The sequence below is a fragment of the Cherax quadricarinatus genome, chromosome 52 (genome assembly GCF_038502225.1).
Source record: "Cherax quadricarinatus isolate ZL_2023a chromosome 52, ASM3850222v1, whole genome shotgun sequence".
In the NCBI taxonomy this organism is placed as follows: Eukaryota; Metazoa; Arthropoda; class Malacostraca; order Decapoda; family Parastacidae; genus Cherax; species Cherax quadricarinatus.
The window spans coordinates 27,455,862-27,476,786 of NC_091343.1; the positions used below are offsets into that span (position 1 = coordinate 27,455,862).

Consider the following 20,925-nt stretch of genomic DNA (forward strand, 5'->3'; position numbering starts at 1 on the left):
CCTTAATCACCACTTTCATCTGGGGGACATAGATATATATTAACATTAGTTGATTATGCTTCGAGTTTCCCTGAAGCCGTACCCTTAAAGACCATAACTACTACAGAGGTGGCTGAAGCCCTTTTGTCCATCTTCTACAGAGTGGGCATTCCTAGAGAAATTTTGTCTGACCATGGAACACAATTCACATCTGACTTAATGCAACATCTCTACCAACTTCTGGGAGTGAAGCCTCTCTTCACAACACCCTATCATCCCAGCTGTAATGGGAGGATTGAGCACCAGCATTCGGTTCTCAAGTCCATTTTAAGGAAACTTTGCTCCCTTAAACCTAAGGAGTTGCATCGTTACCTACCCTGTGCTTTGTTTGCCATGAGGGAAGTTCCCAGTGACTCTTTGGAGTTTTCACCTTTTGAACTACTCTATGGTAGACAGGCCAGAGGTCCATTGTCCATTCTTCATGACTTATGGACTAATGAGGACGTAAAGGCTGATGTTCAGTCTTCTTATCAGTTTCTCCTTGACCTTAGATCCAAACTTGAGGAGACCTCTAACAGTTTCGAAGAACTTAAACTTGTCAATGGACCAGTACAAAACCTATTTTGATTCCAAAAGTCAGAGAAGTTTTATAGTAGGGGATGAAGTTCTGGTACTCTTGCCTATCAAGTCAAATAAATTATTAGTAGCATGGAAAGGTCCATATAAAGTATTAAAAATTTGTGGGAAAGTTGATTACCTCATAGAAGTCAAGGGGAAACCTAAGCTTTATCATATCAACATCCTTAAGAAATATTACCGAAGAAATTCGGTTAACTGCCTTAATAACTTTGACTTAGTTTTTCCACACGAACTTGATAAGACAACTGAAGAATGTAAGGTGTGTGTAATTGACACCTCTAACTTAGACTATGATGAAGAACTACATGACTTGGTGACTCTTGACCACTCGAGCGCAACCAACATTAATATTAATGAATCTTTGGATGACCGTAAGAGACATGAACTGCTTCAATGTGTAACTTCTCAGACGTTTTTACTGATATTCCAGGAGTCACCTCCACGGTAGTCCATAAGATTGACTTAGTGATGGACAATCCTATCAAAAGGAAATTATTCCCAGTTCCGGTTCACCTTAGGGATGCATTTGACCGAGAGGTAGACAAATTATTAAAATTAAAGATCATTGAACCTTCAGTATCTGCATATTGTTCACCAGTAGTGATGGTTAAGAAGGAGGATAATTCATATAGACTTCCTATTGACTTCAGAGGCCTTAATGCTATAACTCAGTGGGATGCTGAGCCTATGCCCTTAATAGATAGCGATCTACACAAATTTTATGATGCTTCCTTCATTTCAGAGATTGATATTGCGCAGGCATATCATCAAGTAATGTTAGATCCTTCTTCTAAGCAGTACACCGCTTTTCCTACACACCAAGGACTGATGCAGTATAGAACTATGCCCTTCGGTTTGGTAACTGCCTGTGCTACCTACGTGAGACTGATGAGAAAGTTCTTGGGTAATATGCCAAATGTTTCAGTTTATTTTGATAACATTTACGTAATGACATCCATGTGGGGTGAACATATCCAAACATTAACATCAGTTTTGCGTCGGGTACGCTCACATGGCCTCACTGCCAAGCCGAGGAAATGCTTCCTTGGGTGTAACAAGATTAGATATCTTGGACTGATACTTTCTAATAACTCTTCACAGCCTCACCCCAGTAAGATCAAAGCTTTATTAGATTTTAAATTCCCCAAAACCAAGAAGCTCATGCATAGCTTTCTTGGTTCTGTAAATTTTTATACACGGTTTATCCCGAACCTTACTGATCTTACAGGCATCTTATCTGACTTCCTTAAAAAGTCTGTGAAGGAACATCTTGAACTTTCCGACGTAGCTTGGGAAAAGTTTAATGAGATTAATAATATCTTCTCGAATACCCTATACTTAAGGGTCCAGATATTAATAAAGCATTTTTGTTAAGAACTGATGCCTCCAATACTGGCTTAGGTGCAGTGTTATTACAACAGCATGATGGTACTCCCTTCCCTGTATGCTTCCTAAGCTGGAAACTCCTTCCCACAGAAACGAGATACTCCACCATAGAAAAGGAATGTTTGGCACTTGTGTGGGGCATCTCCAAGCTTAAAGTTTATTTACTGGGAAAAGAATTCATTTTAGAAACGGATCATAAACCTTTGATATACCTAGAAACTTTTAAGGGAGCCAACAGTCGCTTCTTGAGGTAGACATTGGCTCTCCAGGCTTTTAAGTTCCATATTGTGTATATCAATGGTTCATCCAATTATTTCTCTGACTGGTTAAGTCGGGACAGTCAGTAGAAGATTTGTTGCCTTACGCGACTCCCACATGTTAGAACTTTTTCCTCGCCTATTCTTCTTATACTCCTTGACTATAAGTCTTGGTAAGGGGGAGTGTGAGGAAAAAGTTCAACAGATAGGAGTAACGAACAAGTATATGGTAACAATAGTTTGATTGTTAAGGTAGGGTGAGTCTAGCTCCCGCTATCCCCCCCTTTCTTCCTCCCCCCCGAAAGGTGACGTGTGGGGCTCCAGTCAAACAGTAATCACTCGACTCACAGCTCCCAGCACTACTGTAAGTACATGCCTGCTCATATTATAGTGGACTTATTGATTGAAAGCTTCACTTTTGACCAATAATAAACTTAGTCTTTTCAGTCTTGCTCTGTTAAATGTCTTAATAATCACCACGTCTTTTAGGTATTGTACTTATCATGGAGAGTGATTTCTTAAGCAGTGGGTAACCTGTCTCTCTTTCCAGCTTGGAATGACAGATTGGGTCACCTGCCAACCAACGAGAAGAATTGAAGGAGACGGACTAACGTCCTGAGACGTCCCATGTTCGATCTACCTACCTGTTATGTACGCCAACGCAGAACCTAACCCCTCATCATAGCAGTGGTAACGAACATGCTTTCCTGTCACCTGGATTAATTATTCACAGCTATAGACTCTGTGAAGAACAAGCCAGTGGGTTGTCACCAACACCTGCGACCCCCCCCCCCAACATCATCAGCAACGGCTACGATTTCAACAACACGCAGTATCACCAACACCAGACACCCCAGTATCACTATATATATATTAGCGTTGATTTCAAATGTCATTTTTTCAATTCATTTTTCATTTTCCTTTCAAATAGGATATACCTTTCATGTTTCACTGTTTTATGTTCGCTTTAATAAATAATAAAGTGTTTATCTACGTGAATTATTATTTCTTTTTCTATTCATTAATTTTCCAGAGGAGGAGCCAGCCTTGGTAATACTGTCTGAAGTTGTCACAGGGCTGAGTAAGCCATCGCACCCATGATCAGGAGCTTTGCCCTGCATGCATGAGCTCTTCTGTGTGTGTGTGTGTGTACTCACCTAGTTGTACTCACCTAGTTGAGGTTGCAGGGGTCGAGTCCAAGCTCCTGGCCCCGCCTCTTCACTGGTCGCTACTAGGTCACTCTCCCTGAACCATGAGCTTTATCGTACCTCTGCTTAAAGCTATGTATGGATCCTGACTCCACTACATCGCTTCCCAAACTATTCCACTTCCTGACTACTCTGTAGCTGAAGAAATACTTCCTAACATCCCTTTGATTCATCTGTGTCTTCAACTTCCAACTGTGTCCTCTTGTTACTGTGTCCAGTCTCTGGAACATCCTGTCTTTGTCCACCTTGTCAATTCCTCTCAGTATTTTGTAAGTCGTTATCATGTCCCCCCTATCTCTCCTGTCCTCCAGTGTCGTCAGGTTGATTTCCCTTAACCTCTCCTCATAGGACATGCCTCTTAGCTCTGGGACTAGTCTTGTTGCAAACCTTTGCACTTTCTCTAGTTTCTTTACATGCTTGGCTAGGTGTGGGTTCCAAACTGGTGCCGCATACTCCAACATGGGCCTAACGTACACGGTGTACAGGGTCCTGAACGATTCCTTATTAAGATGTCGGAATGCTGTTCTGAGGTTTGCCAGGCGCCCATATGCTGCAGCAGTTATTTGGTTGATGTGCGCTTCAGGAGATGTGCCTGGTGTTATACTCACCCCAAGATCTTTTTCCTTGAGTGATGTTTGTAGTCTCTGACCTCCTAGACTGTACTCCATCTGCGGTCTTCTTTGCCCTTCCCCAATCCTCATGACCTTGCACTTGGTGGGATTGAACTCCAGGAGCCAGTTGCTGGACCAGGTCTGCAGCCTGTCCACATCCCTTTGTATTTCTGTCTGGTCTTCGATCGAATGAACTCTTCTCATCAACTTCACGTCATCCACAAACAGGGACACCTCAGAGTCTATTCCTTCCGTCATGTCGTTCACAAATACCAGAAACAGCACTGGTACTAGGACTGACCCCTGTGGGGACCCCGCTGGTCACAGGTGCCCACTCTGACACCTCGCCACGTACCATGACTCATTGCTGTCTTCCTGACAAGTATTCCCTGATCCATTGCAGTGCCTTCCATGTTATCCCTGCTTGGTCCTCCAGTTTTTGCACTAATCTCTTGTGTGGAGCTGTGTCAAACGCCTTCTTGCAGTCCAAGAATATGCAGTCCACCCACCCCTCTCTCTCTTGTCTTACTGCTGTCACCATGTCATAGAACTCCAGTAGGTTTGTGACACATGATTTCCCATCTCTGAAACCATGTTGGCTGCTCTTAATGAGATCATTCCTTTCTAGGTGTTCCACCACTCTTCTCCTGATAATCTTCTCCATGACTTTGCATACTATACATGTCAGTGACACTGGACTGTAGTTTAGTGCTTCATGTCTGTCTCCTTTTTTAAAGATTGGGACTACATTTGCTGTCTTCCATTCCTCAGGCCTCTGCTCCCTCTCTCAGGACCCATGGAGAGATGTTATCTGGCCCCATTGCCTTTGAGGTATCTAGCTCACTCAGAAGCCTCTTCACTTCTTCCTCGGTTTTGTGTACTGTGTCCAGCACCTGGTGGTGTGCCACACCTCTCCGTCTTTCTGGAGCCCCTTCTGTCTCCTCTGTGAACACTTCTTTGAATCTCTTGTTGAGTTCCTCACTTACTTCATGGTCATTTCTTGTTGTCTCTCCTCCTAACTTCCTTAGCCTGATTACCTGGTCCTTGACTGCTGTTTTCCTCCTGATGTGGCTGTATAACAGTTTCGGGTCAGATTTGGCTTTCACTGCTATGTCGTTTTCATATTGTCGTTGGGCCTCCCATATTATCTGTGCTTATTAGTTTCTGGCTCTACGACTGCTCTCCTTATTCTCCTGGGTCCTTTACCTTCTATATTTCTTTCATTCTATAGCACACTTGGTTTTTGCCTCCCTGCACCTTTTGGTGAATCATGGGCTCATCCTGGCTTTTTCATTATTTCTGTTACCCTTGGGTACAAACCTCTCCTCAGCCTCCTTGCACATTGTTGCTACATATTCCATCATATCATCAACTGGCTTACCTGCCAGTTCTCTGTCCCACTGAACCCAGTTCAGGAAGTTCTTCTTTCCCGTGTAGTCCCCTTTCTTGTAGTTTGGCTTCATTCGTCCTAGCCTTCCTGCTTCTCCCTCCACTTGTAGCTCTACTGTGTATTCGAAGCCTAAATCCACATGATCGCTGGCCCAAAGGGGTCTTTCATATGTGATGTCCTCGATATCTGCACTACTCAAGGTGAATACTATGTCCAGTTTTGCTGGTTCATCCTCTCCTCTCTCTTGTAGTGTCCCTTACGTGTTGGTACATGAAGTTTTCCAGTACCACCTCGATCATCTTAGCCCTCCATGTATCTTGTCCCCCATGTGGCTCCAAGTTCTCCCAATCGATCTCCTTGTGGTTAAAGTCACCCATGATCAGGAGCTTTGCCCTGCGTGCATGAGCTCTTCTGGCCACTGCAGCCAGTGTGTCAACCATCGCTCTATTGCTCTCGTCGTTCTCTTGCCTTGGCCTCCTGCTGTTCTGTGGTGGGTTATACATCACTGCTATTACCACCTTGGGACCTCCAGCGTGAAGCGTTCCCGCTATGTAATCACTTTCTTCTCTGCTGTCTCCTCTCTCCAGCTCATCAAAATTCCATAGGATTTTGATCAGCAATGCCACTCCTCCACCCCCCTGTTCCCTCTGTCTTTCCTCAGGATCTGGTATCCCGTTGGAAAGATGGCATCTGTTATCATACCTGTAAGCTTGGTTTCTGTGAGAACTATGATGTCCGGTGATGCTTCTTTGAATCTTTCGTTCCACTCCTCCCACTTATTTGTTATTCCATCAGCACTTGTGTACCATACCTACAGTTTCCTTTCCAACACTGTGGTTTGGGGGGCCTGTGAGGGTGGGAGACCTGGTAGCATACTGTGGGATTCTATAGCTCGGTGTTGGTTGGAAGCTGTGGGTATGGATTGTACTGTGTGTTGGGATGGTGTGATAGGTTGTTGGGTTCTCAGGATAGTTGTGTGTGTGCTTACTCTTGCTGCTCTGTTCTGCTCTGACTGACCTCTGCTGGTTCCATCCTTGTCTCCTTTCCTAGCTCCTTTCGCCTTTTTGTCCTCTTCCTCAGCTGCTGTAGTTCTGTTTTTCTTCTGTCTCTGTCTAGGAAAACCTCTTGTACTCTTCCGAGTATTTCAACCGTGGTTTCTCTTGGAGGATCCTGTTCCACACTGTTTCCATCCTGAGAATCAGCTCCCCTTCGAGTACCCCCCTATTCTCTGAAAATTTACAATCTCATCCATCTCTTCTTCACCTATTTCCGAGATGATTTTCTCAATCTCCTTTCTTTCTTCCTGCCGCTTTTCAGTGTGTGTCCTTTCCTCTCTCTCCTGAAGCCCATGGATAAACGCTGATTTTGCTCTTTCCTCCTCCCATTGCCTCACCCTCTGTGAATCTGTATCCTGCCTGTATATGGTCATTTTCTCCCTTGATTTTTCCTTGATTTTGATAGCATGGTTGTGCCTCAGCATTCGACCTATCACCCTCTCCATCTGCACCCAGCTGTTCTTCCCTTTCACTCCATGACCCTTTTTGGCAGGCTGATATGACCATAGCATAATTCATATCTCCTTCCTTCCTGTTCGGCCTCTCAGCTTCATATGCTGTGTCTTTTCTGGTCACTGTCCCTGTAACTCTCTTCAGCCTGTTTATCTCAACTTCTAGGACCCTTATCCTGGCCACTGCAGTTTCGACTTGTGCCTCCCAATTCTTTGTCTGCTTCGCCAACCTCTTTTCCAATGTGTGTGTGTGTGTGTGTGTGTGTGTGTGTGTGTGTGTGTGTGTGTGTGTGTGTGTGTGTGTGTGTGTGTGTGTGTGTGTGTGTGTGTGTGTGTGTGTGTGTGTGTGTGTGTGTGTGTGTGTGTGTGTGTGTGTGTGTGTGTGTGTGTGTGTGTGTGTGTGTGTGTGTGTGTGTGTGTGTGTGTGTATGTGTGTGTGTGTGTATATGTGTGTGTGTGTGTGTATGTGTGTGTGTGTGTGTGTGTGTGTGTGTAGTCACCTATTTGTGGTTGGAGGCCCCGCATCCTCGCTATTAGCTACTAGGTCCTCTCTCTCCCTGCTTCATGAGCTTTATCAAACCTCGTCTTTAAACTATGTATGGATCCTGCCTCCACAAAGTCACTTTCTAGGCTATTCCATTGCCTGACAACTCTATGGCTGAAGAAATACTTCCTAACATCCCTTTGATTCATCTGAGTTTTCAACTTCCAATTGTGACCTTTTGTTTCTGTGTCCCATCTCTGGAACATCCTGTTTTTGTCCACCTTGTCTATTCCGTGCAGTACTTTATATGTCGTTATAATGTCTCCCCTGATCCTCCTGTCCTCCAGTGTCGTCAGGCCGATTTCCCTTAACCTTTCTTCATAGGACAGTCCCCTTAGCTCTGGGACTAGTCTTGTTACAAACCTTTGCACTTTCTCTAATTTCTTGACGTGCTTGACCAGGTGTGGATTCAAAACTGGTGCTGCATACTCCAGGCCTGACGTAAATGCTGTACAGAGTCTTGAACGATTTCTTACTGAGGTATCGGAACGCTATCCTTAGGTTTGCCAGACGCCCGTGACCTACAGCAGTTATCTGATTGATGTGTGTCTAAGGAGATGTGCTCGGTGTTATACTCACCAAAAGATCTTTTTCCTTGAGTGAGGTTTGCGGTCTTTGCCCTTCTATAGTCTTCATGGCTTTGCAGTTGCTGGACCAAGCTTGTAGCCTGTCCAGGTCTCTTTCTAGTCCTGCCTGATCCTCGACCGATTTTATTCTCGTCATTAACTTCACATCATCTGCAAACAAGGAGACTTCTGAGTCTATCCCTACTGTTATGTCATTCACATGTACCAGTAACATCAGTGGTTCTAGGACTGACATTTGTGGAAACCCACGTGTCACGGGCACCCACTCTAACTCCTCGTCATGTACCATGACTCGCTGTTGCCTCCTTGTCAAGTATTCTCTGATCCATTGCTGTGCCTTTCCTGTCATGTGTGCCTGATCCTCTTGCTTTTGCAGTAACCTTTTGTGAGGCACTGCGTCGAAGGCCTTCTTGCAGTCCAAGAAAATACAGTCTATCCACCCCTCTCTCTCTTGCCTTACTTCTGTCACCTTGTCATAAAACTCATTAGGTTTGTGACACAGGATTTTCCTTCCCAGAAACCATGCTGGTTGTCGATTTTACACTTGTTTCTTTCTAGGTGCTCCATCACTCTCCTCCTGATGATCTTCTCCATGACTGCATACTATACACGTTAGTGACACAGGTCTGTAATTTAATGCCTCATGTCTGTCTCCTTTTTTAAAAACTGGGACTACATTTGCCATCTTCCATACCTCAGGGAGTTGCCCAGTTTCAATGGATGTGTTGAAAATCTTTGTTAGTGGCACACACAGCATCTCTGCTCCCTGTCTAAGGATCCACGGAGAGATGTCGTCTGGTCCAACCGCCTTTGAGGTGTCAAGTTCACATAGCAGCTTCTTCACCTCCTCCTTGGTTATGTGTACCTCATCGAGCACCTGTTGGTATACCTCCCTGTTTTGATTTCCTGGAGTCCTACCAGTTTCCACTGTAAATACTTCTTTAAATCTCGCTTTGAACTTCTCACATACCTGTTGGTCTTTTTTTGTGATTTCCCCATCATCCTTCCTCAGTCTGACTACCTGGTCCTTGACTGTTGTTTTCCTCCTGGTGTGGCTATACAACAGCTTTGGGTAAGACTTGACTTTCGATGATATGTCATTTTCATATTGTCGCTGAGCCTTCCTTCTTTTCTGTGCACATTCGTTTCTGGCTCTTCGGATAATCTCTTCATTTTTCTGGATCCTTTGTCTTATATACCTTTTCCATTCTCTAGTACACCTTGTTTTTGCCTCCCTAAACCTTTGGGTGAGCCGAGGACTCGTTCTGGTCTTCCCATTGTTTCTGTTTCCCTTGGGAACAAACCTCTCCTCTGCCTCGCATTTTGTTGTCACATAGTCCATCATTTCTTGTACTGGTTTTCCTGTCAGTTCTCTCTCCCACTGAACATCTTGCAGGAAGATCCTTATGCCTGTGTAGTCCTCCATTGTGTAGTTTGGTATTTCCCATTCTATTCCTGCTACTCTCTCCACTTGTAGCTCAACTATGTAGTCAAAACACATAACCACATGATCACTAGCTCCTAGGGGCCTTTCATACATGATATCCTCGATGTCCGAACTACTCAAGGTGAATACAAGGTCCAGTCTTGCTGGATCATCCTCACCTCTCTCTCTGGTAGTGTCTCTAACATGTTGGTGCTTGAGGTTTTCCAGTACCACATTCCTCATCTTGGCTCTCCATGTTTCGGGACCCCCAAGGGGCTCCAGGTTTCCCCAGTCAATCTCCTTGTGATTTAAATCACCCATAACTAGTAACTTTCCTCCCCCCATGTGAGCTCTTCTGGCCACCTCGTCTGTGTGTCGACCATTACTCTGTTCCTCTCATCGTATTCTTCTCTTGGCCTCCTGCAGTTCTGTGGTGGGTTGTACATAACTACAATTACCACCTTATGGCCCTCAGACTGGATTGTTCCTACTAAGTAGTCCCTTTCGCCCATGCCATCCATTCCTTCCATTTTCTCAAATCCCCACCGGTTTTTAATGAGCAGTGCAACTCCACCTTCTCCTCCCTCTGTCTTTCCTGAGGATATGATATCAAGGTGGAAAGATTGCATCTGTTATCATCCAGGTGAGTTTTGTTTCTCTGAGTGCTATTATGTCTGGGGATGTCTCGTTGATTCTTTCATGCCACTCCTTACACTTATTTGTTATTCCATCTGCATTTGTATACCACACCTTCAGCTTCTTTTCTAAAACTGTGGGTGGTTGCTGTGGGGGTGGAGTTTGTAATGAGGTTGGTGGGGGCATTGGATATGGCATGTGTGTTTTGGATTAGAATGTTTGGTTGCACTGGGGCTGTCCTGGTTGGGGAGCTTCTGTAGGTAGTTGTGAGGCAGGCTGTATTTGATCTTCCTCCTGAGTCTGAGTTCTCCTGTCCATCTCCATCTTCTCTCTTTCCTCCTTTCGCCTTTGTACCATCTCTCTCAGTTTCTGCCTTTCTTCTTGTGTTCTGTTGCAGTCGAGATACACCTTCCAGTATGCTGGCATGTCCCTTAGTCTTGCTTTCTCCTGCAAGATCCTGTTCCAAGTCGATTCTGTGTGTGTGTGAATGTATGTGTGTATGTATGTATGTATGAATGTATGTATGTATGTATGTATGTATGTATGTATGTATGTATGTATGTATGTATGTATGTATGTATGTATGTGTGTGTGTGTATGTATATATGTATGTATGCATGTATGTAAGTATGTATGTATATATATGTATGTATATGTGTGTGTAAGAAAAAAAGGCCGCAAATTCACTTCATCTGCAGGAATATGCTAACTATGGCGTCATCCCAAGTAATGTTGTAGCAACTATAATTCGTTGTGGAAACACCTCATGAAGATGAGATTTACACCAAAATATTTTCATATTGTTGAAGTATTGTTCCGAAAGCTTAACTAAGTTTTTTTCATTTTTTCTTATTTTCTTTTACCTGCTGCCCACATGTGCCACGTGCATAGCAATCCTCCTCAGGCTTGCTTGCAAGTACTTTTTGGCAGACAAGAAGTTGGTGATCAATCCAAATGTAAAGTATATGGTCAGGCCTATGGTCGCTATCTTGAACTCTATGTTTTTTTTTTTATTTTACACTTATGAAAGAATATAGAAATAATATTATAACTTATGTGATATGTCAAGGTAGCTTATTAATATTTAAAGTAAATTTCCCCAAAATGCTTTCAACAGGTAAGTTAACTGTTGATTTAAATCCAGATATAGACTAGTTTCTAAGCCTTTTGTGTATGTGTATGTTCTTGCGCTTTCCTCCACGGTATGAATAATGGCTAACAATAAACTAGCTGCCTCCTCGACGAAATCAAAACCAAATAGACTTACTAATTAATGTTCTAAGTCAGACTGAAACTCTGTCATTTGTTTCAATCTCTTAAGTGAGGGTTAATTGTGTATCATTTCAATCACACTTTTTATTATATAGTTACAGCATACGGAATAAATTTAAATTAATCGCTCATTTGCTATTCTTGTTGACAGTCTCGTCCTGTTGATGGAACTCTGTCAGTCACCAGCAGTAATGTTGAACTTGTGAATGAAACTAGACAAGAAGCAAAGACCAAGAAGACTGTTATTGACATCTTGAGAACTCCTGTTATGAGGATAAGATCACTCAACATGTTTTTCTCTTGGTAAGTACAAAAAGTTCTAAATCTAACCAGAGAACTGGAAAATTTGTCTATAGATAAAGGGTCCCTAGTAAATATTCACATTAACTTTTCTTAAGTATCCACTAAATTTAAAAAAAAAATCCATAATAAGTATTCATTACTAAGGTGATATTTGTGTGAAAAAATATTAAACAAATAATAAAAGATGGAATAAAATCATTCATATTCTGAAACTTAGTAGATATTACAGTAGTGAAGCCTTTAAAGTTATTTCATGTTTATCTGGAGAGAGTTCCGGGGGTCAACGCCCCCGCGGCCCGGTCTGTGACCAGGCCTCCTTAGGTCAGTGTCCCAGGATGCGACCCACACCAGTCGACTAACACCCAGGTACCCATTTTACTGATGGGGAACATAGACAACAGGTGGAAAGAAACACGTCCAATGTTTCTACTCTGGCTGGGAATCGAACCCAGGCCCTCACCGTGTGAAGCGAGAGCGTTAACCACCAGGCCACCAGAAATCAGAAATGAAATTCTGCTTTTCATGCAAACTTTAACATGTAGTTTTTTTTATTTATTGTTGTCATAAAAAAGTCAATGAGCATAGATAATTAGATAATGTTATTATTTACAATATAGTTTCCACTTTGCACTTATTATTTTTGTATTTAACAAACTGGCGACATCTCGCCGTGGCAAACCTTCCCAAAACACAGAAATATTTAAAATTACTCATTTAATAGTTTTCTTGCCAGAAGAGTACACACATTTCTATTCCAAAGAGCCTCTGGTATGCAATAACCGTATCCATCTTTCAGAGTCAAGGACTAGTATTTCCAACATTCAAAAAACGGTTCATGTACTCAAATAATGTTAGCCAGACACATTTCTCTACACAACTTAAGTAATAATTAACTACCAAACTTAATATTGAACACCAACTCAGTTGGAATTGAGAGACCTTGTGTCTTTATGTGCATTTTATCTTTCTTTGTTATTATTTTTATTTATTTATTATTTATTTATTTATTATTATTATTATTATTATTATTATTATTATTATTATTATTATTATTATTATTATTATAATAATAATTATTTGTATTATTATCATTATTCTTATTATTACTATTATTATAATTATTATTATTATTATTATTATTATTATTATTATTATTATTATTATTATTATTATAATAATTATTTGTATTATTATCATTATTCTTATTATTACTATTATTATAATTATTATTATTATTATTATTATTATTATTATTATTATTATTATTATTATTATTATTATTATTATAATTATTTGTATTATTATCATTATTCTTATTATTACTATTATTATAATTATTATTATTATTATTATTATTATTATTATTATTATTATTATTATTATTATTATTATTACATTTGTTCATGATGGAGGGGCACTAAACTGAAAGAGGTCATACAGCACCTGGGAAGTAATGAGGTACGATGCATCCTTGGGTCAAAATTCCCTCATGCATATCAAGAAATTTCCATTGAAAGGATATATTTTGAGATCCTGCTTGTAAGAGTTTAATGTCTGCTTTGTATTTGGTAGGTGGAAGATCAATCTTGCATTATTTCTTATACTGAGTGTTTTGCACGAGTTTATCACGTCACATCACATAAGATTTGCTGTTTCCCTTCTGCCTGTTGTCAATAGTAGTGGGGAGAAAACCTGTGTGGCGACCATCAGTTTGGTTACCTTATTTGGAAGGGTCGTCTTACCCTCTAAGCCAGCTCATCAAGTTATGTTTCCCTGGTAAACTCCCTTATGTCCACTTAATCATAAAATGTCTTTGGAGGCTTTCGTGCTATTACAAGCACGATGTCGACAGCATGCTAAAGTACAAACAGCCTGTTTGTAGTGAGATGTTGAAAATATTTGAGTTTTGAGACTCTCTGACCGCGGGTTCAAATCCTGCCTGTGGTATGGTTTGAAAAGAATAGTTTGCAAAGTTCCTCTTTGCATTCCTCTAACACCCTTTCAAACAGTTCATCAGGGCCTGGGGATTTGTTAGGCTTTAATTTCTCTATTTGTCTGAGGACCATGTCACTAGTTACTGCAGTCATGCATAGTTTATTATAGTCCTGTTCTACATAATTTGTTATTTCTGGAATTTCGCTAGTATCTTCCTGAGTAAAGACTGAGAGGAAGTAAGAATTGAAAATTTCATACATATTGTGGAGAAATTTTCTCCAGGAGGGGGTATCAGCCCCCTTCAGCCTCTTTCAGCCCCGAGGGGCCCAGCCCTCTCGGAAGGGACAAATATCTTGTTTACTGCTACAACAAGTAATTGATCCCAGATACAATACAAGTATGTGACGTGGTCAAGCGACTGCTGCTCCTTGCAAGAGTCCAGTGTTACAAAGTGTAGTTTAATAAGAGACAGTCCATCTCCTACCTTAGCAGGACAATTAAGGAAAATCCTGCTCCCACTTTATTACCATGGTAAAGATAGTGTACATTGTTGTCTATGCTCAAGACAGCAAGAATCAAGCATTCTGCTTTGCTTCATGGAGGAAGTTTGGCAAGGAAGCAAAAAGTACTAGGTCAGCTTTTCCTTTATGATTGAGGGGCACTGTAGTGGCATAGGAGGCTGTGAGGTCAGGTTACTTTTCACCTTACTGGGAGTCACACTGACGCCAGGATAACCAACAAAGAACATTGATCCGTGTGTTAGTGTGAACAAAGTCTCTCACAAAACACAATAAACACTTACCGGGAAGTGTGATCAGCTTCTTTAGTGATAAGATTGTGAACAATAAAGCCAAATCTTGTGGAGCATAGTGCACCAGTGTGTGTATTCCTAGACTATGGAAGACGTGGACATCCAAGGACACTTCAGCCTCTATCAAGTCACCGATACCTGTCGACGGTGTGAAGAACACCATAGCTTATGCTACAAGGGCAAGGTGGGTTACAGATTTCTTGCAGTATTAGGGACTGTGCAGTTCTTGTGTTGTAAGGAATTTGTAATCATCCTATAGTGGGCAGTGAGGTACGGACTTTTGAGTCCACACACATAAGTTCGTCAGCAATCAGTGAATGAAATATGCTGACATAACACCCCCTAGGGGTAAATTATTATTAACATAATATACTTTATTACAGCCCATTGTGAAGTGGATAAGCCAGCTTCTCAAAACCTCGCCTGCAGGGGCGGCTGTGTGGGAGATAGTTGTCTTATTAGCTAAGTACCCCCTATATTTAATCTTTAACCTTAGCTGGTAAACCATTTCTCAACACATATCCCTATCACTGTCAGTGATCTGACCTGATCTACTGTTAATTGGGCCTGTCTTGTCTCTAATCTTACTTCTGTATACCTGAAAGAACCCTTTTGGGTTAGTCGAATCACTTGCGACCTTAACCTCATAATCCTTTTTTGCTTTTCTTATTCCTTTTGTTATTTCTCTCTTTAATTGAATATATTGATTTCTTAGCTGCCCTTCCCCTCTTTTGATACGCCTTTATATGCCTCTCTTTTGACCTTTGAAATGTTTTAATCTATTGTTCATCCATTTGGGATCATTTTTGTTAGATTTAATTTCCCTACTCAGAACAAAATTTGACTGAGCACGTAGAACTATGCTCCGAAAAATGTCATACTGGCAACCAACACCAGCTACCCGACACCCCATTCTCTAGCACACTTGGTTTTGGCCTCCCTGCAACTTTGGGTGAACCTCGGGCTCATCCTGGCTTTATTGTTATTCCTGTTACCCTTGAGTACAAACCTCACCTCAGCTTCTTTGCATATTGTTGTCACATATTCCATTATCTCGTTCACTGACTTCCCTGCCAGCTCTCTGTCCCACTTGAACCCCATGCATGAAATTCTTCATGCCTACATAGTTTTCTTTCTTGTAGTTTGGCATCATTCGTCCTGCCCTTCCTGCTTCCCCTCCACTTCTAACTCTACTATGTAGTTGAAACTCAGAACCACATGATCACCGGCCCCTAGGGGTCTTCATATGTGATGTCCTCAATATCTGCGGTACTCTAGGTGAATACTAGGTCTAATCTCTCTGGTTCATCTTCTCCTCCCTCTTTGGTAGTGTCCCTTAAGTGTTGGTACATAAGGTTTTCCAGTACCACCTCCATCTTAGCCCTTTCTGGTCACTTCGGCCAGTGTGTCAGCGTTTACTCTATTACACTCCTCATTCACTTGCCTTGGCCTCCTACTGTTCTGTGGTGAGTTATACATCACTGCAATTACCACCGTGTGTGTGTGTGTGTGTGTGTGTGTGTGTGTGTGTGTGTGTGTGTGTGTGTGTGTGTGTGTGTGTGTGTGTGTGTGTGTGTGTGTGTCTGTGTGCGTGCATATCTTAAAGACTAACCCTATTTACCACCCCTCTTGCATAGTGTCTGTGTAAACATAATAATAATGATCTGCTTGACAGGTTTGTCTGCTCTCTTGTATACTATGGACTATCCTCCAACTCTACCAGTTTGAGTGGCAATATCTTTGTAAATTTCATCGCCACCATGCTGGTGGAGATTCCATCGTTCATCTTCACCTTTTACGTCATTGACAGGTAAGAGATCCCTTCAGAGGCTGGAAACAATGACATGTGACAACCAGAACAAAATCTTAACAGTTCAAGAAGATGTTAACAAACACATTATATATATACATGATAAGTGATAATTTTTAAATGTCAAATGATCTGTGCTTAAATTTTAGAAGTTTAACCTACCTGGTGTTATTTTATGTGAAGTTCACAGTATTTAACATTAGTTTTAGAAAAAAATTTACTGACTGACTGCTATACCACAAGATGTGAGTCATGTTACTAACTCACTGCTATACCACAGTGTGCAAGTCATGTTACTGACTGCTATACAACAGTGCGTGAGCCATGTTACTGACTGACTGCTATACCACAAGGTGTGAGTCATGTTACTAACTCACTGCTATACCACTTGTGAGTCATGTTACTAACTCACTGCTATACCACAGTGTGTGAGTGATGTTACAAACTCACTGTTATACCACAGTGTGTGAGTCATGTTACAAACTCACTGCTATACCACTTGTGAGTCATGTTACTAACTCACTGCTATACCACAGTGTGAGTCATGTTACTAACTCACTGCACCATAGTGTGAGTCACGTTACTAAATGACTGCTATACCACAGTGTGCGAGTCATGTTACCAACTGACTGATATACTACACTGTGTGAGTCATGTTACTAACTCATTGTTATACCATTGTGTGTGAGTCAGGTTAGTAACTCACTGCTATACCAAAGTGTGTGAGCCATGTTACTAACTCACTACTATACAACAGTGTGAGTCATGTTACTAACTCACTGCTATACCACAAAGTGTGAGTCATGTTACTAACTCACTGCTATACCACAGTGAGTGAGTCATGTTACTAACTGACTGTTATACCACAGTGTGTGAGTCATGTTACTAACTCACTGCTATACCAGTGTGTGAGTCATGTTACTAACCCACTGCTATACCACAGTTTGAGTCATTTACTAACTCACTGCTATACCAAAGTGAGTGTGACATGTTAATAACTGACTGCTATACCAGAGTCATGTTAGTAGCTGCTATACCAAAGTGTGTGAGTCATGTTACTGATCGCTACACCACAGTGTGTGAGTCATGTTACTAACTGCCTGCTATACCACAGTGTGAGTCATGTTACTAACTCACTGCTATACCACAGTGTGTGATTCATGCTACTAACTGACTCCTATAACACAGTGTGTGAGTCATGTTACTAGCTGACTGTTATACCACAGTGTTTGAGTCATGTTACTAACTGACTGTTATACCACAGTGTGTGAGTCATGTTACTAACTGACTGTTATGCCACAGTGTGAGTCATGTTACTTACTGACTGTTATACCACAGTGTTTGAGTCATGTTACTAACTGACTGTTATACCACAGTGTGTGAGAGTCATGTTATTTGCTGCTAACTGACTGCTATACCACAGTGTGTGAGAGTCATGTTAGTTGTTACTAACTGACTGTTATACCATAGTGTGGGACTCATGTTACTAGCTGACTCCTATACCACAGTAAGTGAGAGTCATGTTAGTTGTTACTAACTGCTTGCTGTACCACAGTGTGTGAGAGTCATGTAAGTTGTTTAACACACTGTTGTATAGCAGACAGTAACAACTTACATGACTCTCACACACTGTGGTAAGCAGGCAGTTAGTAACATGACTCTCACACACTGTGGTATAGCAAGCAGTTAGTAACATGATTCAAACGCTGTGGTATAGCAGTCAGTAAGAAACATGACTCACACACTGTGGTATAGCAGTCAGTAAGAAACATGAATCACACACTGTGGTATAGCAGAGAGTTAGTAACATGACTCGCACACTGTGGTATAACAGTGAGTTAGTAACATGACTCACACTCTGTGGCATAGCAAGCAGTTAGTAACAACTAACATGACTCTCACTCAATGTGGTATAACTGTCAGTTAGTAATATGACACACACTGTGCTATTGCAGTCAGTAAGTAACATGACTCACACACTGTGGTATAGCAGTCAGTTAGTATCATGAATCACAGACTGTGGTATAGCAGTCAGTAAGTAACATGACTCACACACTGTGGTATAACAGTCAGCTAGTAACATGAGTCACACACTGTGCTATTGCAGTCAGTAAGTAACATGACTCACACGCTGTGGTATAGGAGTCAGTTAGTAACTTGACTCACACACTGTGGTATAGCAGAGAGTTAGTATCATGACTCGCACACTGTGTTATAGCAGAGAGTTATTATCATGACTCGCACACTGTTGTATAGCAGTGAGTTAGTAACATGACTCACACTCTGTGGTATAGCAATCAGTTTATAACATGACTGCTATACCATATGTTAGTTGTTACTTACTGCCTGCTATTTCACAGTGTGAGAATCACGTAAGTTGTTACTAAGTGAATGCTATACCACAGTGTGTGAGAATCATGTTAGTTGTTTAAATGTTACTGACTGCCATACGCCAGTATATGAGAGTCATGAAAGTTGTTACTGATTGACTGTTATACCACAGTGTGTAAGAGTCATGTTAGTTGTTACTGACTGTTATACGACAGTGTGAGAGTCAGGTAAGTTGTTACAACTCACTTCTCTACCACAGTGTGTGAGAGTCATGTAAATTGTTACTAACTCACTTCTATACCACAGTGTGTGAGAGTCAGGTTAGTTGTTACTGACTGCTATACCACAATGTGTGAGAGTCATATTAGATGTTACTGACTGATATACGACAGTGTGTGAGAGTCATGTAAGTTGTTACTAACTCACTGCTATACCACAGTGTGAGAGTCATGGAAGTTGTTACTAACTGTTATACCACAGAGTGTGAGAGTCAGGTTAGCTGCTACTAACTGCCTGCTGTACCACAGTGTGTGAGAGTTTTGTTAGTTGTTTCTGACTGGTATACCATAGTGTGAGAATCATGTAAATTGTTACTAACTGCCTGCTATACCATAGTTTGAGAGTCATGTAAGTTGTTACTGACTGACTGCTATACAACAGAGTGTGAGAGTCATGTAAGTTGTTAATAACTGCCTGCTATACCATAGGTTGAGAGTCATGTAAGTTGTTACTGTCTGACTGCTATACCACAGAGTGTGAGAGTCATGTAAGTTGTTAATAACTGCCTGCTATACCATAGTTTGAGAGTCATGTAAGTTGTTACTGACTGACTGCTATTCCAGAGTGTGTGAAAGTCATGTAAGTTGTTACTAATTGACTGCTATTCCAGAGTGTGTGAAAGTCATGTAAGTTGCTACTAACTGCATGTTATACCACAGTTTGAGAATCATGTAAGTTATTACTAATTCACTGCTGTAGCACAGTGTGAGAGTCTTGTAGGTTGCTGCTAACTGACTGCTATACCACAGTGTGTGACAGTCATGTTAGTTGTTACTGATTGCCTGCTATACCACAGTGTGTGAAAGTCATGTAAGTTGCTACTAACTGCCAGTTATACCAGTGTGAGAATCATGTAAGTTGTTACTAACTGACTGCTATACCACAGTGTGTGAGAGTCATGTTACTAACTGTCTGTTATACCACAGTGTGTGCAAGTCATGTTACTAACTGTCTGTTATACCACAGTGTGTGAGAGTCATGTTACTAACTGTCTGTTATACCACAGTGTGTGCAAGTCATGTTACTAACTGTCTGTTATACCACAGTGTGTGAGAGTCATGTTACTAACTGTCTGTTATACCACAGTGTGTGAGAGTCATGTTACTAACTGTCTGTTATACCACAGTGTGTGAGAGTCATGTTACTAACTGCCTGTTATACCACAGTGTGTGAGAGTCATGTTACTAACTGTCTGTTATACCACAGTGTGTGAGAGTCATGTTACTAACTGTCTGTTATACCACAGTGTGTGAGAGTCATGTTACTAACTGTCTGTTATACCACAGTGTGTGAGAGTCATGTTACTTACTGTCTGTTATACCACAGTGTGTGAGAGTCATGTTAGATGTTACTAACTGACTGCTATACCACAGTGTGTGAGAGTCATGTTACTAACTGCCTTTTATACCACAGTTTGTGAGAGTCATGAAAATTGTTACTGATTGACTGCTATACCACAGTGTGTGAGAGTCATGTAAGTTGTTACTGATTGACTGCTATACCACAGTGTGTGAGAGTCATGTTACTAACTGCCTGCTATACCACAGTGTGTGAGAGTCATGTAAGTTGTTACTGATTAACTGCTATACCACAGTGTGTGAGTGTCATGATACTAACTGTCTGTTATACCACAGAGTGTGAGAGTCATGTTAGATGTTACTACTGACTGCTATACCATAGTGTGTGAGAGTCATATAAGTTGTTACTAAGTGACTGCTATACCACAGTTTGTGAGAGTCACGATACTAACTGTCTGTTATACCACAGTGTGTGAGAGTCATGTTACTAACTGCCTGCTATACCACAGTGTGTGAGAGTCATGTTACTAACTGCCTTTTATACCACAATGTGTGAGAGTCATGTAAGTTGTTACTGATTGACTGCTATACCACAGTGTGTGAGAGTCACGATACTAACTGTCTGTTATACCACAGTGTGTGAGAGTCATGTTACTAACTGCCTGCTATACCACAGTGTGTGAGAGTCATGTAAGTTGTTACTGATTGACTGCTAT

General features: G+C 41.3%; 1 protein-coding gene across 1 annotated transcript in view; it reads left to right on the forward strand.

The window, feature by feature from the left end:
• LOC128696904 (organic cation transporter protein-like) overlaps positions 1-20,925 on the forward strand; it is a 135,239-nt gene that overhangs the window by 43,417 nt on the left and 70,897 nt on the right. Inside the window, exons 6-7 of the mRNA XM_070096000.1 lie at positions 11,594-11,745; positions 16,167-16,301. Of these exons, the coding sequence (XP_069952101.1) occupies positions 11,594-11,745; positions 16,167-16,301 (287 nt within the window). The remainder of the gene's footprint in view (positions 1-11,593; positions 11,746-16,166; positions 16,302-20,925) is intronic.